The 14,529-nt window shown below is 37.8% G+C and overlaps 2 protein-coding genes across 9 annotated transcripts; one reads left to right on the top strand and one right to left on the bottom strand.

The window, feature by feature from the left end:
- Positions 1-948: 948 nt before the first annotated feature.
- On the top strand, positions 949-5,463 carry Caf1-55 (chromatin assembly factor 1 p55 subunit). 2 transcript variants are annotated; one of them, XM_071781163.1, is made up of 5 exons: positions 949-1,107; positions 2,983-3,481; positions 3,590-3,847; positions 4,139-4,466; positions 4,690-5,463. In XM_071781163.1, the coding sequence occupies exons 1-5, from the start codon at positions 1,086-1,088 to the stop codon at positions 4,867-4,869; spliced, it is 1,287 nt and encodes a 428-aa protein (XP_071637264.1). In that variant the 5' UTR covers positions 949-1,085; the 3' UTR covers positions 4,870-5,463. The 2 variants fall into 2 exon arrangements, with proteins under 2 accessions (XP_071637264.1, XP_071637256.1); XM_071781155.1 differs by having other exon boundaries at positions 952-1,107; positions 2,929-3,481.
- A 6-nt stretch (positions 5,464-5,469) lies between these two features.
- Slob (Slowpoke binding protein) lies at positions 5,470-14,238 on the bottom strand. Of its 7 annotated transcripts, XM_071780874.1 has the most exons (11): positions 13,995-14,237; positions 13,247-13,366; positions 10,856-11,261; positions 8,512-8,678; positions 7,894-8,159; positions 7,257-7,548; positions 6,611-6,702; positions 6,407-6,532; positions 6,239-6,312; positions 6,068-6,118; positions 5,470-5,979 (listed from the first exon to the last, which is right to left on the bottom strand). In XM_071780874.1, coding segments are annotated over exons 3-11 (1,425 nt in total). In that variant the 5' UTR covers positions 11,212-11,261; positions 13,247-13,366; positions 13,995-14,237; the 3' UTR covers positions 5,470-5,978. The 7 variants fall into 7 exon arrangements, with proteins under 7 accessions (XP_071636975.1, XP_071636962.1, XP_071636955.1 ...); XM_071780861.1 differs by lacking the exon at positions 6,068-6,118 and having other exon boundaries at positions 13,242-13,366; positions 13,995-14,238; XM_071780854.1 differs by lacking the exon at positions 6,068-6,118.
- Positions 14,239-14,529: the final 291 nt, after the last annotated feature.

Here is a 14,529-nt window from a genome sequence, read left to right as displayed (position 1 = left end):
AAAGACTCAAGAACTTTTCTATTTTGCAGCCAATCACACGCTTGAAAATCTTGTACGATAAATGAAATAGTACCCTAAAGGGGTTTTTTTTTACGTTAACTTAAATGTATTTAACAATTATCAGAACCAAGCAATGTAAGAAACGTTTTGGCAATACTTTTTAGAATTCTAATTTTTTAATATACTCATTTAATCCCGCGTAATATTTATTTACAAATGATATGATTAACAATGTAAGTATAAACGATATTCGATGCTGTAGTTTTGATGAATAAAATTCAACGTTATATATATATTTTTATATGTTTCTCGCTATTTAGGATCAATTTTGATCGCGTGACCTATTTATGTCCATTTCTATCAATGCAGATTATAACTTTAATCTCGGTTTAACTTGCTTTTTATCATTGTTTAATTCTTAAAAGCCTTTGTGTCCATGATGCTAGAAATTATTCCGAGATTTCACAGAGGAAGAGTTATTAACCAACCGCATTGGTCAATTGGCTGAATTGTTTAAATGTGATTGGTCAATTCTTTTTCCGTTCGAGATCTCGGAGTGATTTAGAACTAGACAAAAGCCTAGTTTACACCGATCACTTGATACGCGTATTAAATAGTAAATAACTAGTAAATAAGTCTGATTATTGGCTGATCAGATGAAATATACTATTTGATACGCGTATCAAGAGATCGGTGTAAACTAGGCCACTGATAAAAAGTAAATTAAATCGAGATCAAAGTAAATCTGCATTGATAGAAATGGACATTATAGAATTAGAAAAAGATAAAAAAGTAAATTAAATTGATTAATGGATATTGAACACGCCGAAAAACGAATGTCGGAGCGCCAGCGTGAATCACGTGCCTTTAATCGCGAGAATAGAAATCGATCGTGCCGCCATTTTTTCCCATGTCGCTGCATTGCGAACGGGGCTTGCCGTCGCTGCGATCGGACTTGAGTTGAGCGTCCCGTTGGTGTCGGCACGGTCGGCACTCTGCTGTTTTCTCAATTTTGGCGGGCCGGATCGGCGGACAGTGCTCTGCTCCTCAGTTATCTCTCGAATTAACGAATTTACGAAGCATAAATGATGGCAGACAAGGACGGCGGTAAGGATACACGTATTTTCGACGATAGTTTCGACTGTGCTCGCCTCACTTTTTCACGAAAACAAACAAACGTTTCGGTCGGCGATCTCGGAAGGACGCTCCGACGAACCGACACGCTGCCGCCTCTCCACCGGGTATACACGGCACGGTCTTTCCTCTACACCGTCGCGCGGTCGGAAGCGTGGGGAAAAATAAAATAAAAAATTCGAACGACGAGAAATAGCCCGCTCGTGTTTCGATAAATCCCGCGTCTCCGGAACCGGTCCGTCGAACATGATGTGCGACGCGATGTGCGGTTATAATTTGCCACCATAGTATATATATATATATATATGTATATATAGATATACGTATATATATATATATATATGTATAATAATTAACGGCATCCCTAAACAATGGGTCTGTTTTCTATTGCTGAACTGGCTGCACTAGTTCAGAGTTTATTTTTTTTACTTCACATAAACTAGTGCAGCCAGTTCCAGCAATAGAAAACAGACCAAATGAATACGTAGAGATCGTTTCTCGCGGACCGAACTGGTCGTTTGAATGCATGCGTCTACGAGTGTTGAGAAAATTCCGGCTGACACGTTAAATTGAAGACGGATCTCATTGATAATGACGACTATTCCTTTGATTTTGCCGCGAAGTACTCGTAATTAAATTAATATTGAAACTTCAATATTTGTATAATAAATGTATATCTTATTTTAATTTTGAAGTATGTACGATTAGTGATAATTAAAATTTATACACACCAAAGGGTGTGCAATAGTAATGAATTACGGTACAAATGGCGAGAGAGCATGGTTCTCCTTGTAAAGATAGATTTGTAGAATACATGATCTTCGCTTGGTTGCACAGTCTTTAGGAACAATGATTTTGAACGTCTATAGTCGATTGTATAGCGAGACTTAGCGATACTTGTTTATATTTGCGTGTGTGTGATTAGACATTTCTTATGAGCAACCTTAAAGTTTGTTTATCTGACATTACTTATTTGTTCTCGTAACGTTCTGGCACCTTCATCTCTGCCGCTTAGTTCTCACCCGATCCTTCAATGTGGAAACACGTCAGCGCCGTTCATTTCGCGCACACGCAAATACTCTTGCGAATATTAATGTGAATAATCACCCAAATGTGAATCAAGACCTAAATTTGGAATGGCGTTTTGTTGTGAACGATTCTACATACACAAGAAACCTATATCAATTGAGATCAGAAAAGTTGAACCGAATACAATCGCAAGAACTAAGTCGAATAGGATCGAAATAGTCGAGCTGGGTAATGTCGCGGAACTGAGCCTTCTGCATCAATTGAGATAAAAAAAGTTGAATCGAATACAATTGAAAGAGCTGAGTTGAATAAGATCGAAATAGCTTAGTCAAATAAGACTAAAGAAGCTGAATCAAATAGAATCGAAGAGGACGAATCAAATTATATTGATGTAACAACTATAACAGGTGATATTAAAAGGGTTCGACCGAGATATATGTATACAACAGGTGATTGTTATAGACTCTTATCCTAATTGGTACACAAGTTTTTATAATCATATGCAAAATCCTATTTCTTAAAAACTGTGCAACCGGTCGAAAAGATCAATCGTGTGCCTTTCACGTTTGAAAACTTTTGAGAAACTCGTCATTTTTACCGATATTACATTTTCACCTTCTAATCCATTTGATATTTTTTTTCGTCCGTCGTGTCTCATCGATTGTTTATATATATACACATATATATTAAATGATTTATAACATGTCTCGTTTAATAATTGAATTTATATTATCTCATATTTCTTTTATTCGTGTATTTTGTAAGATGTAGCAATGTCATGCGAGAGGAATGAAAATTTAAGCGCCGCTGTTTGTTCAGAGGGCTTTGACGACGCCGTAGAAGAACGTATTATCAATGAGGAGTACAAAATATGGAAGAAGAATACACCATTCCTCTACGATCTTGTGATGACACATGCTTTGGAGTGGCCGTCTTTAACCGCTCAATGGCTGCCTGATGTCACTAGACCGGAGGGAAAGGATTATTCAATCCACAGGTTAATTCTGGGCACTCACACCTCCGACGAACAAAATCATTTGCTCATCGCTAGCGTTCAGCTGCCAAATGAGGACGCGCAATTCGATGCTTCTCATTACGACAATGAAAAGGGTGAATTTGGTGGGTTCGGTTCTGTGAGTGGAAAGATCGAGATCGAGATCAAGATTAACCACGAGGGTGAAGTCAATAGAGCACGATTCATGCCGCAAAATCCATGCGTGATCGCGACAAAGACCCCCTCCAGTGATGTACTGGTATTTGATTATACTAAACATCCCAGTAAGCCAGATCCCAATGGGGAATGCCATCCGGATTTGAGGTACTTGGGCGATGATATGTTAAACAGATATAAATAGATGGAGCAGATCATACTTATATCAGTATAATTGTTATTGTATTTATTGTATTTATCTAAATGTTATTGCAGATTGCGAGGACATCAAAAGGAAGGCTACGGACTTTCATGGAATCCGAATCTCAATGGATATTTACTTAGCGCGTCTGATGATCACACAATTTGTTTGTGGGATATTAATGCCACACCGAAGGAAAATCGTGTTATCGATGCGAAAACTATATTTACAGGGCACACAGCCGTGGTCGAAGACGTCGCTTGGCATCTGCTACATGAATCATTATTTGGTTCGGTTGCTGACGATCAAAAACTTATGATCTGGGACACCAGGTAATTGTTGTTTTTATCAATAATACAATTAATAAATTTTTAATTAATTTCTAGGTAGATTATATTTATTTTAAGAGTCGTTTGAAAGTACAGATTTAAGCTTAAGACAAAAATATTCATAAACTTAGTTTGTAATAAAAAATTGAGAGAGCAATATTCTCTGTTAATTTAGAAAACTAGCATTTTGCCAATATAATTGATATTAATGTCACTAAGATTACAATTGTTTAATGTAACGTATTGCGAAACGCATTGAAGTATATTATATCGTTAAATTTTTTATATTTGCAGATGCAACAATACTAGTAAACCGAGTCATACTGTTGATGCTCACACCGCTGAAGTAAATTGTCTGAGTTTCAACCCATATTCTGAATTTATATTAGCCACTGGCAGTGCGGATAAGACTGTAGCGCTTTGGGATCTGCGAAATCTCAAGTTAAAGTTGCATTCATTTGAATCACATAAGGATGAGATCTTCCAGGTTCAATGGTCGCCACATAACGAAACGATATTGGCGAGTAGTGGTACAGACAGACGGCTACATGTTTGGGATCTTAGCAAGATTGGCGAGGAACAGTCCAGCGAGGATGCCGAAGATGGGCCGCCCGAACTTCTGGTAATTACGCTAATAAAACTTATTTCGTGAATAACAAAATTAATAAATGATCAAAAAAATCTCGAAAAAAATTTCGTAACTGTTCTTTCTAGTTATTTATTTATTTTGTTTCTTCCAATATATAATATTATTCGATTCTCTGTAAATTTTTAAGTTTTAAGAAATGTATGTATTATTATTTGGAATTAAAGTTTTCTAAATAATCTTCAAAATATTTTTACAGTTTATACATGGAGGTCATACCGCGAAGATCAGCGATTTTTCATGGAACCCGAACGAACCGTGGGTCATCTGTTCAGTGTCGGAGGATAATATAATGCAAGTATGGCAAATGGCGGAGAATATTTATAACGACGAGGAACCCGAGACACCCGGAAGCGAGATTGAAACTGGCGGCTCATAACGCGAAATATAATACACCACATTGTTTTGAGCTATCGATGCTCCCCGACTGAGGATTATAAGCGCAGCCCTAGTTGCGCCATGTTATTGAACATCTCGGTGTAATGAGTTTGAAGACATTCCCTCTCACCAACGAACAATAATTCTTGCCTTTGATTACTCATCCAATTAAATTATAGGAGAAATGTAAATAGAAAAAAAAACGAGATTATTATTTCAAAAGTTCATATTTTCAAAAGTTCGGCGAATGCATCGTGGAGATAAATGCATGCTATTTTATTGGATTTGACTAAACGTGTTTCTATTTTTCCGAAATTTTGAAAGAAATTAAGAATAATTTCAAATATTTCGAAAGAATAAAAATGGCGAGTATTATTGTTTTACGGTGACAAATTGGCTATGTTAACAATGAATAAAATTAATTAGCTGACTAAATAGCTGTAATAATAACTGCTAGTTACACCAGTTATGAGCCATCTTCGTACGAAAATACTATTCTCTGTCACAGCGGAAGAGAGCTCAAATAAGACTAGGGGATGCCAAGTACTTTTTCTACTTCGTTTTAAGCGTGAATAAAGAAATGATGTAAACTCGAGTGGTGTTTAATTCAATTTACGCTTTTCCCAGTTTTATTATTTTTGCGATTTCTCTATAATTCTCATTATTTTAAAATAATATCTAATTAAAAATCTAAAATAATTCTCAGGTTCTATAGTGAGCGAGAGATTGTTATCCGTCTCTAGAATTATTACAATACCCAGAAAAATTATTTTTAACGGCTGACAATTTTTTTTATCTGTAGCAGCAAACAAGAAAACAAGAAAATCATCTTTACATCGTCATTGTACAAATCCTATGGCATGCGCTTTATATTATATAATGGTAGAATTAGCGTCGGGTTAATTATTTTCTTGGCACTTTGCAAATATAATAGGAACGTGCATTATTTTAGAAATAAAATATACGTATATATATGTATATGTGTATATAGAGAGACTTTGTTCCCACATTTTATAAAGCCGTTTGTGAAAGCTCGTTGTATATTTGCGTGAGTAAGGATCCGTTGAAGCTGTTCAGCGATACACCGTCCTCGCTGCCAATATTCGCAATTCTGAAAAAGAAGTAGAGTGCTCATATGTGTTGTCCCTTCAATTGAACTCACATTTATTAATCAGTGCAATTAATTGATCGTTCATTACCAAAATCTGCGCGTTAAATGGACATCGCTTATAGAGCGTGTCTTATGCCAGCTGCGCATGCGAAACAAATTATTTCCAACGCCAATAATTATTTATATATCGAATTCGAATACATGTAAGTAGATTTTCATATATTAAATTATAATTTTCTTGAAGTTCTCAAAAACTCACCCTTTTCCGGCGTCTTGCCGTTTAATTCCGTCGAGCAGGCTCATTATGGAGGGTGTCAGGGTCGGACGAAATACCTGAAATAGTCGCGTTAATTTTGTTGGAATTGAGTTGGCTTTAACTTCATTCGACAATTAACTCGCATCGATTGAGATAACCCGAGGTACTCACAGTTACGGCCGTGCATCGCATCTCGCGGAGATCGATATTCCTGAAAAGATCATGGATCAGCAACTCCTCTATGCTGGTAAAATGATTTTCCGACTCCGTGAATATCAATTCCAGAAATCTCACGACCTGAAATTGAAATACGTAGCGCATATATTCTCATTGTATGAATAGACCACACCGAGTTGTTATTGCGATCGATTCTACCTGCGGATACATTTCGATCTCTGATAGCTGGACGGCAGATGGTCTGAAGGTACATAATTCGTAGCCGGCGCACATTTCGAATAGCATGTGTCCTGGTAATGTAAAAATTAGTTTTATAAAAAATTATTTATTAAAAATTAAATTTGAAAATTGAAATAAAATTTTATTGAAGAAATGCAACATTAAGCTCGGTTAAAAAAAAAATTATATTGAAAAACTGGTATTTTATTAAAATATATCACCGAAAAGATTGTGTATACAATAGTTATTTGTGTAACAAGTGTCGTACTCGCCTTCGGCTCGTGCGTAAACTCCGCACCCGGGAATTTTCATCTTTACACATGACTTACACTCCCTATTTTATGTTGCAAGTGCCTGGAAAGTGGTCTATCACGCACGCGTAGCGTGCGCAATGGGGCACTTTCCATGCACGTGTTGCATAAAATTTTATATTAAAATATTACAAAATACAAAGATCTAATTTAAAATCGTATTAAAGTCTTATATCCTGCCAGAAGGTAGATATAGAAAGTGATCATAAAAATTGTATTAAAAAGTATTTCGCTGACGCTCATTATATTAATAATTAAAGAGTTGATTTAAAATTCTTTTGAAAAGCTTAGCATCGAAGAATATTGTTCTTTACCGAAACATATAATATCAATCGAGGTGGCATGCGTTAATCGGGACGTCACAATGGGATGTATGCGACTGGTGAAGCCTAGAAGAGTGTTCTCCAGACCGGCTAGTCTCGCAACGCCATTCTGAATCACCACGTTGCCCGAATGGAGATGAGTCACCGTGGGGAATCCTCGTTCCTTCAGGAACACCAACGCTTCCAATATTTGGCGTCCCATTCGTTGCACTTGCGGTAGTGTGAGTCCCTTGCCTCGCGCATACTTGTGAGTCCAATCCTCATTCCAGCAGTTTCGCTCAATCTGCCACAGGACAGTATTTTTATTAAGACATCCTGTCCTCAGGAATCTCAAATATACAGAGCAAAATTATTTGCGTTATTATATAGCGATTGCAAATAAATGACCTTCGATTATCTAAAATGGATCTTACATTATTCGAATTTAATCGATTAAGTGAAGTTTAATTTGCTAAGATGCTTGATATTGGCAAGAAGATGGAAAGAATGGTATCTAATAAAATTTCGGTTAAGGGGAAAAGTGAGTAAAACAATTAGTTTCAGATCGATCAAGAAGTGCGAAGATAAAGTTCGTACTTCTTTACTCTTCTGAAGGGCTGAATCCATTTCTACGTCACGAAGCACTTACGCCGTGTATTAGATCCTTAAGGCTGCCCTGATTGATGGGTTGCACCAGGACGATGTACGTTTGGTCCTCATACTCGAGAAAATCGACGTGAAAGACAGGGCAGATGTAGGGATGTTGTAAGGCCAGGAACAGATTGTTCAAGATGTCCTTGGTGGAGGGACAGACAGTCAATGGACAATTCTGATTCAACGGCACTAAAGTCAGCAATCTGTCCGTCTTCAGCGACGTATCTCTCACCATGAACCAGTACTTGTCTACTCTCGATCCTAAAGGTACATATTTTAACGATATTTTAACAGTTGCACACATCAGCTTTCTCTTTTATACAAAGTTTCTCGAAGACAGCCAGTAAACGTTAATATGAAAAAGAAAATTTAAGTCTCTGGATATAAAATCGTATGATTATCGATTTTTTATCGGTATCGGGGTAATTCCTCCTTTAATTTTCTAGCTTCTTAGATTTTTATAATTTGCCCCCTTTTTACTACTTTTTTATTTCTACTTCGCTTCGTTGCAATCTTATCGAGGAATGCCTTACGATTTCAGAACACCTTGTATATCGTTTATTTGGCACTTCGACGGCTTCGACGGAATCACAAGAGCGAAAAGAGAGCTCACCGATGTTATTGAGCTGTTTGATGAGAGCGAAACGTGACGTTTTCCCGATGTAGTCCTGGCAGATTGATAAAGCACGATCGCGGGATTTCTTTTCCATCTCCATGTACTCGACTCCATCCTCGCTGACAGATTTCGAGCCATGATTCAGCGCTGTGTAACGGCCGTTCCTGTTGGGAATACGCAAAATTCTATTTTATCATGCCTCCTTATTTAAAGCCCTTTTTATTTCTCCTTTCTCTCTTTTTTTCTGTCCGGTTTATCTCCGAGAAGACAAAATGCAGGCTTTGTAGCCTTATTTTCATTAACGATTTAATCATCTTAAAAACATTTAGAATTATTTTAGACATTTCGGATCTGCATGCCATCAGAATTCAGAATCCAATTATTAAGTACCCACTGTTTTAAAAAGTTTCCGCAGTTACTAAAGGCTATAATAATAAATGAAAAATAATGCAAATGACCAGATTTCTAAGAAGACAGCAAAATAAAGCAACAGATAAGTATCTGTACATATATATTGTAACGTATTTCAAAAAGTTTCCATAATTAACAAAGGGATATTGAAGGAATAATAACGAACGAAAGAAATGCAGATTGCCAGAGCCTTAAGAATACAGCGGAATAAAATAACGCGTATCCGTGTATACATAATTGATATTTACGGGTCGTTCTTAATCGTCTAAGAACTTAATATTATTTTTCATATTTTATATATCATTTATATGTATAAAAAAAAAAAAAAAAAATTCTACCTGCTGTTGAAAGGTCCCGTGGGGCTTTGCGTTCGCCTAGGTAACTCTTGTGCATTATCGCGCCTCTGGCAGCAACAAAAGCGGATTAGATTTGCGAGCCACGGATTACGGTGCGGTCGCGTATCAAAGCGCCACGTTGCTCTGAGGCTGCAAGGGGTTTCATCCAATAATAAAAAAATTAAAAAAAAAAAAAAAAAACAGAAAGAAAGAAGAATCGCCACAGTGGTTATATGTATATTATCAGCCGGCCTTAATGTGGCTTGCATTTTCCCACGCAAGGACATGGTAATTGAATTAACGCAATCGCGTTACATGTACCGAGTGTCCCGGGACTCCATCTCGTTCTGAATTATCGGAGAACGAGGTAGGCCGTTTCGACATTTCAAGAATGATGAAGAGGATCTTTTATCCCTTAATACTCTTTGCATTTGCATGGCTTTGCTATTACCTGCGCGTTGGAACACGGAAATTTCCGTCCACTCGATGATCGCTCGCCGAAGGCTCCCGATGAATGTCCGGTTGCGCACAACTCATTACTGACCGGGCATTTTCACGAAACGACGTGAAAAAAAAAGATTATCGTATGAGAAACGATTTATTATCGTACAACGCCCGTGACGACAAACGCGCGAAAGCGAAAAATACGACGATAAGAGCTGAGTGACGATAAGAGCTGAATGTCTGAGGTATTTTCGACGGACTCGCTCTTGGTTTACAAACAGAGACGCCCAAGGATGACACAAATAATTGAAGCGGCTAGTTTAATAGGATATACAATGATGTCAGCGGACAATATTAGATCTGCTATTAGGCGGAATGCCGTTAACGCAAACGGGGAAAATCATTATTAATGTAAAGCGACAATATTGACAATAATGATCTCTGTGCCTGTTGATTTCTCGTCGCAGCAACAAGTAATAGCTGGTTCAGCACCGTAAGCACTATTGCTATACGTGTGAATAATACATATCCCAAGGGGATAAACCGGCTCATCGGAGGAACCATATCTCGCCTGCTGGAGGAAAATGGCTGGGGATCGAGACGTTGCGATTTATATTTTAGGTCTTGACACAATTCCTTTCCTCACGAATGTCTCTACCGAATGTTGGTTGGAAGATATGAAAGGAAATAACTTCAACCGATTTTCTTATAAAAAGTCATTTCTGAAATATTTAAATTTCGGAATATATTAATCATCTTCCAGAGTGTAATTCTATTCTTTTAATTTTGTAACGTTTTGTAACTTTCGTAAGTTGTAATTTTACAACTTTATAACTCTATCATATTGCCTCTACGAGTCTATAATTGTACAGTTGTGCAATTCCGTAATTTTACCTTCAGCCTTAATTTCACAGCGCCCCGTAATGTCTATTTCCACAGTAACTTCATAATCTTCAAACTTTTTGAAGCTCTATAATCATATAAAATACAACTCCATAATTCTCCCTGGTCGTTCTACAAAATCCATAGTTCATAAATTATGGATCCTGTCTCCGCCGGTTAATTTTAACCGACCCCGAATCCGGCGCGAGACCGGCGAGACTATAAAGGCCGACGAAGATGCACGGTCTTTTCACCCCTGAAATACTCACTTGACGTCTCCCTGATCCTTGTATCCCCGTGCTGCTGACACGCGGCTGAAGAGCAGCCGCGCCAGATTGTCCAGCTTGTTCGCCAGCTGATGGCCCTTGTCGTCCTCGCTCTCGTTCTCGTCCTCCGTGCTCACGCTGCGACCACGTCGCAACGAGCCCCGCGCGGTGCTCATCGCCCTGGGGTTCAGCTCGGTGGCACTCTGCGTCCTGCGATTGACGGCGCGGCGGCGGCGACGGGTGCTCGAGTGACCGGTACGATGCTGACAGAATCTGTCGTGACCGGTCACCTCCGACTCGCGGTTCCGCTGCCCGTCACCGTCGTCCTTCTTGTTTAGGCTCTGATAGAGGTTGAACATCGCTGCGCCGCGATTACCTTGGCGAGTGTTACTGTTTGGTCCCGGCGCGCCTAAAAATTCATTTTGCCATCCTACCTTTTTAAACTTTAATCCCCGAAAAAGCACTTTGGCGAATGGATCGCCAAGCCTCGCTATTTTCATGTTTTTTTTAGTAAAATTGCTGTGTAAATATTTTACGAGAGCTGATTGTTTTACACTGTTAAAGGATGAAGTTTTTAAACCAATACCTTGAGTTAGATAACATTTTGTTATTTTTAACAAATGCTATGTGTGTCGAAACAAAACAGTGTTATTTTAACTCTATTGGTCTAGTTAAATTAACATTGTTTTAGTTAAATTAATGACCTGTTGCGTAGGAGCAGTGGCGACTTATAAGAACAGTTAAAAATAACTCAAATTGAGTATAATTTGACCCTATGAAATTAACAGTTCAGTGTAGGTATACATTCTTCATGATCTTCTTATATGATGCTGATTATACTGTTGCATAAATATGACAACAGCTATTGGATTTCCAAATAAGAGTCAAGTAGACACAACACTTAATAATAATGATTATACTAAAAATAATTAATAAATAATTAATAATTAATGTTTTCCAATTTCTTCAAATGCAAGCAATTTCCTTTCAGAGGAAATTTATGATATGGCGATTTTTAAACTGATAAACTCTCTGATAGAAAAATTACTTTTTCATTGCAAAGATAAAACTGAAAATTTCATTATACATTATTTTATAGATACTAAATATATTCCTTGTATTGTTTTATTATCACGATATGTGATATTATTTCAATTTTGTCGTAATAAATTTTTTCGTGAAAATGTCAATAATTAGATGCGTATAATATTGAGAATTACTTAATTTTTAGAAGTACAAAATATTTTTAAAAAAAGCTATGTAATTTAAAGAGTAAGAGATAGTTTGAATGTATAACTGTCATGTATTAAATTATTTTTATATTTTTATTTTATTCCAAATTCAAAGACATTTCACATTTTATATCCCAAATTCAAAGACACTTAAATTTCTCTCACGGGCAATTTATTTTCTTATTTAAAAAGAACACGTTTTGAATGACGGAGAGAAAAAAGATATTATCCACTCTGATTTCGTATCTTTCCGCGTTAGATAAAGGAAAAATGGAAATAAAAGTGAGGAAAGGTTTTAATTGACGTTATGCGGAGCGTTGTCGATGAGAGAACCGCTTCTTTTAACAAGCTTTATAAACTGACGGATTTTTCCTCTGACCTTTCTCAATCTAATTTCGCAATCGAAGCAAATTATTGCGAGCCATATCGCGAAAGATACAGGCGAATGCATTATTAAGCGCGGAATCGTCCAGCTATTAATACCGCTCTCGAGATTCCAGATCGATATGAACTGAATAAACGCGTTTCCTCTCGAAACACCGATCATTTGTCAGTGTGCACAGGGTGTTCTATTTCAAGTTCCGTTGAAGCCTCGCATACTCTGAAAAGTCTGAAATCTATTGGACACGGGGAGAAAAATGGTAGAAAGAAAGGTAGTGTGCGTCCTCAATAGTATTACGTGATCGAATTAGCATTATTCTTCGCGGAAGTCCCTTGCGATATATTTCTTCTCTGCATGTATTGTATCTACCGCCATATATATATATATATATGTAAAAATTGTATATATATTATAAGAAGATATCGCTAATATAACGGTATCGTCAAGAACTGCTTTATATCAAATTAGCAGCTACTAAGCTAAGTAGTTCGAGAAGGATATTGATCGCTCAAGACACAATTCACGAGTAAAATAGTAAGCAAAGTGTATATCGGGCGATCGTACTTATTAAGTTTTCTCATCTGACTTTCTGAAATTCAATTTATATTTTTTATTAAATGTGCAATATGAGTGACAAATAATATTGACAAAAGCAACAGTATTGATATTAAAAACGTTAACTTTGTTAATACTATTCTTCCCTCGATATCTTCTATTATCATTGATTCTATTTATTTATTCGAATAATCGATAATCGATGCAAATTAATCCGCACCTTACCGTTAGTAAAGGCGAATCACCGTTGGATGTTGAATTTTCTCGTGAAATTATTCGGCAAAATATCACAGAGGATCGGTTGGTCGCTGAAATCTCGGCGCACGCGGCGCAATCTCAGGAATGCTAAAAAAATACACGAAAATATGAACCTTTACATACCAAATTGATAAAAACAAAAAAGGAAATGTTCAGTTTTCTCCTATATGACTTTACGTAAATCAGTTTGTCTATACAGAACGCTTTAAAATAACAACAATATATGACAATATAAATTTAAATTAATATTAAAGGATATATAAGTGTATTATGAATATATAGGATATTTTGTAATAATTGTCCGCAAGAAAATAAAAATGTATTTCCGTAGTGTATCAGAACGCGTTATAAGTATCCTTATCCGTTGCTCGGCAACGAAGGCGCGGTATACACTGTGGAGTCGATAGTTCACGTACGTTCCACATTTTTAAGGAAAGTCCTGTGGATATATAAATCCTTCAATCTGTCTTTGGATACGTGAACTTCTTTTTAAATATATAAATTTCTGTGAATCGAAGAAAAAATACAGTGTTACCGAGGACTTAAAAGGACTTTGGGAATATCGCATTAAATCTTTCGAATGATTATCCAACAAACGTTTCACAGATCACGTTCTCCGTAAAACCACCCTTATTTCATCTCTTTCGCCTGAAATCTTGTAAAGCGACATAAAATTGAATTTCATTATTTACGATAAATAAATAGATTTTCGTACCGAGGAGATTGAAAATGTGACGATCCACTGACTTTCTTGGAACGGGTGCAACGTACTCTCGGGGAGAAGTTAGAGGAGCCTCCTCGCGGGTTATCGACCCCCGCGGGGGTCGTGTGGGCAGTGGTACGGCGCGCGAGGATCCCGAGGAACGACATGCGGGTGTCCCGCCGTGACGGAGACGCGACGCGCGACCTGAGACGAAGACGCGTGCGGGTGGGACGACGCTCGGCGGCTTCCGCCGAGCAACGGGGCTGGGTGGACACTGATGAGAGCGCGCGATCCCGGCGACGGCGGTGGGGCCACGACTGACCCGGCGCGACACAGATTCCGTTCCGCGCAACCACCCTCCACCCTGCCGCGCCTCGCCCTCGCGAGGACGGCAAGGTAAACGCACGGACGGCCGGATATCTGACGCGGAAAGTTTGGCAACTTGTGGACTCCCGTCCGTGAGGAAGATCAGCAAAGTGTATCCGAAAAACCCCTCCTTCCTTCCTTCTCGCTTTCTTGTCGAAGGTCTGAGCGAAATCGGCGAAGC

This window comes from Temnothorax longispinosus, chromosome 1, assembly GCF_030848805.1.
Source record: "Temnothorax longispinosus isolate EJ_2023e chromosome 1, Tlon_JGU_v1, whole genome shotgun sequence".
Classification (NCBI taxonomy): domain Eukaryota; kingdom Metazoa; phylum Arthropoda; class Insecta; order Hymenoptera; family Formicidae; genus Temnothorax; species Temnothorax longispinosus.
The sequence above is the reverse complement of the archived record's forward strand: the minus strand, read 5'-3'. Positions and strand labels throughout refer to the sequence as shown.